This window comes from Trypanosoma equiperdum (assembly GCF_001457755.1).
Source record: "Trypanosoma equiperdum strain OVI genome assembly, contig: ctg_1612, whole genome shotgun sequence".
Taxonomy (NCBI): domain Eukaryota; phylum Euglenozoa; class Kinetoplastea; order Trypanosomatida; family Trypanosomatidae; genus Trypanosoma; species Trypanosoma equiperdum.
In genome coordinates, this window is record NW_027123630.1 from 3,709 (window position 1) to 4,807 (window position 1,099).

A 1,099-nucleotide genomic window follows, 5' to 3' on the forward strand; every position below is an offset into this window, starting at 1 on the left:
TGCTTTGGCGACGAGTTGCTGGTTTTGGCCAACTGCTTCTTTTTCGCCTTCTGAAATTTGGTTTCCGTCAGTTTCATGACTTCTGTTTGCTCTCTTTGCTCTGTTTTCGAGTCCTCTTGTATCGGTACCTTGTATTTATCCAGACTTTTGATGAAGGGTACATTCTCGTGTTTGCCAGTGAAGCCGAATATCCTTTCTACATCTTTTCGAGCCGGTGTATAGCTTATGTCCTTTATCCTGTTAGTTGCTACCTTTATTGCAGTTAGCATTGTCTTGTCTGCCGGGTTTGCTATTAGTATCGCTCTCAGGTCTTCTATGCTTCCTACAGGTTTGTATTCGTCGGGTTTTATTTTGGTTTTGACCGTTGCTGCTGATGCCCTTGCCGCTTCGTGGGCTGGTAGGCCCCTTTTCGCCGCCGTTAGACTCGCGTCGCTGCCTGTGTGGGTTACTGTAAGTACACCACCGCCCCATTTGGCTAATTTCAGTTGTGCTGCTGTTCCGGCCGAATAGCCGCCACCGTCGCTGCTAGTTAGTTTGCGCGTCTTGGTTATCGTTAGCGCTTCTTTGCTTCCGAGGTTAAAGCTATCTTTTTCCAGAGTTGATAGTTCGTCATTAGTTGTTTTCTCTATAATTGCTTGGACGAAACAATCACCTAGATCGGAATCCTCGACTTTCGTGTCGTCGCTGCAGTCCTTAATTATGCAGACGTTGTTGGTACCTGTGGTGTCGCCGGTGCTTGTGAAAATCGCCACAAAATCGTCGATTAGGCCCGTTGCATATGCCGATTTCACTGCTGCGTCTGGAGCTGCTTTTCCAAGCTCCTCTAACTCCGATTCGATGCCGCTGAGGGTCGTGTTCGTGAATTCTTTGAGTGTGGCTAGTTGCGTTGAAGGCCGTGTTTCCATGACCTGCACGGTCGCTATTTTTTAGCAAAAAAGACTATAATCTGCCCGACTTCCTGTCAGTTTTGCTATTCTGCTTGTCAGTAAAGTCGCCAAAGTCTCGCCAGCTTTGGATGCGGTTCGAAGTTCTGTTAGTGCTATGAGGAGCACCGCTCCTTGTGCTTGCACCGTAGCTGTTCTGCTATTGTGGTTTATTA

At 47.6% G+C, this 1,099-nt stretch overlaps 1 protein-coding gene across 1 annotated transcript in view; it reads right to left on the reverse strand.

Moving 5' to 3' along the window:
* Window positions 1-905, reverse strand: part of TEOVI_000773200 (Trypanosome variant surface glycoprotein (A-type), putative) — a gene marked incomplete at both ends in the record, with an annotated part of 963 nt that extends 58 nt beyond the window's left edge. The window contains one exon of the mRNA XM_067222329.1: window positions 1-905. Coding sequence (XP_067078430.1) covers window positions 1-905 — 905 coding nt within the window.
* Between the last annotated feature and the right edge of the window lie 194 nt (window positions 906-1,099).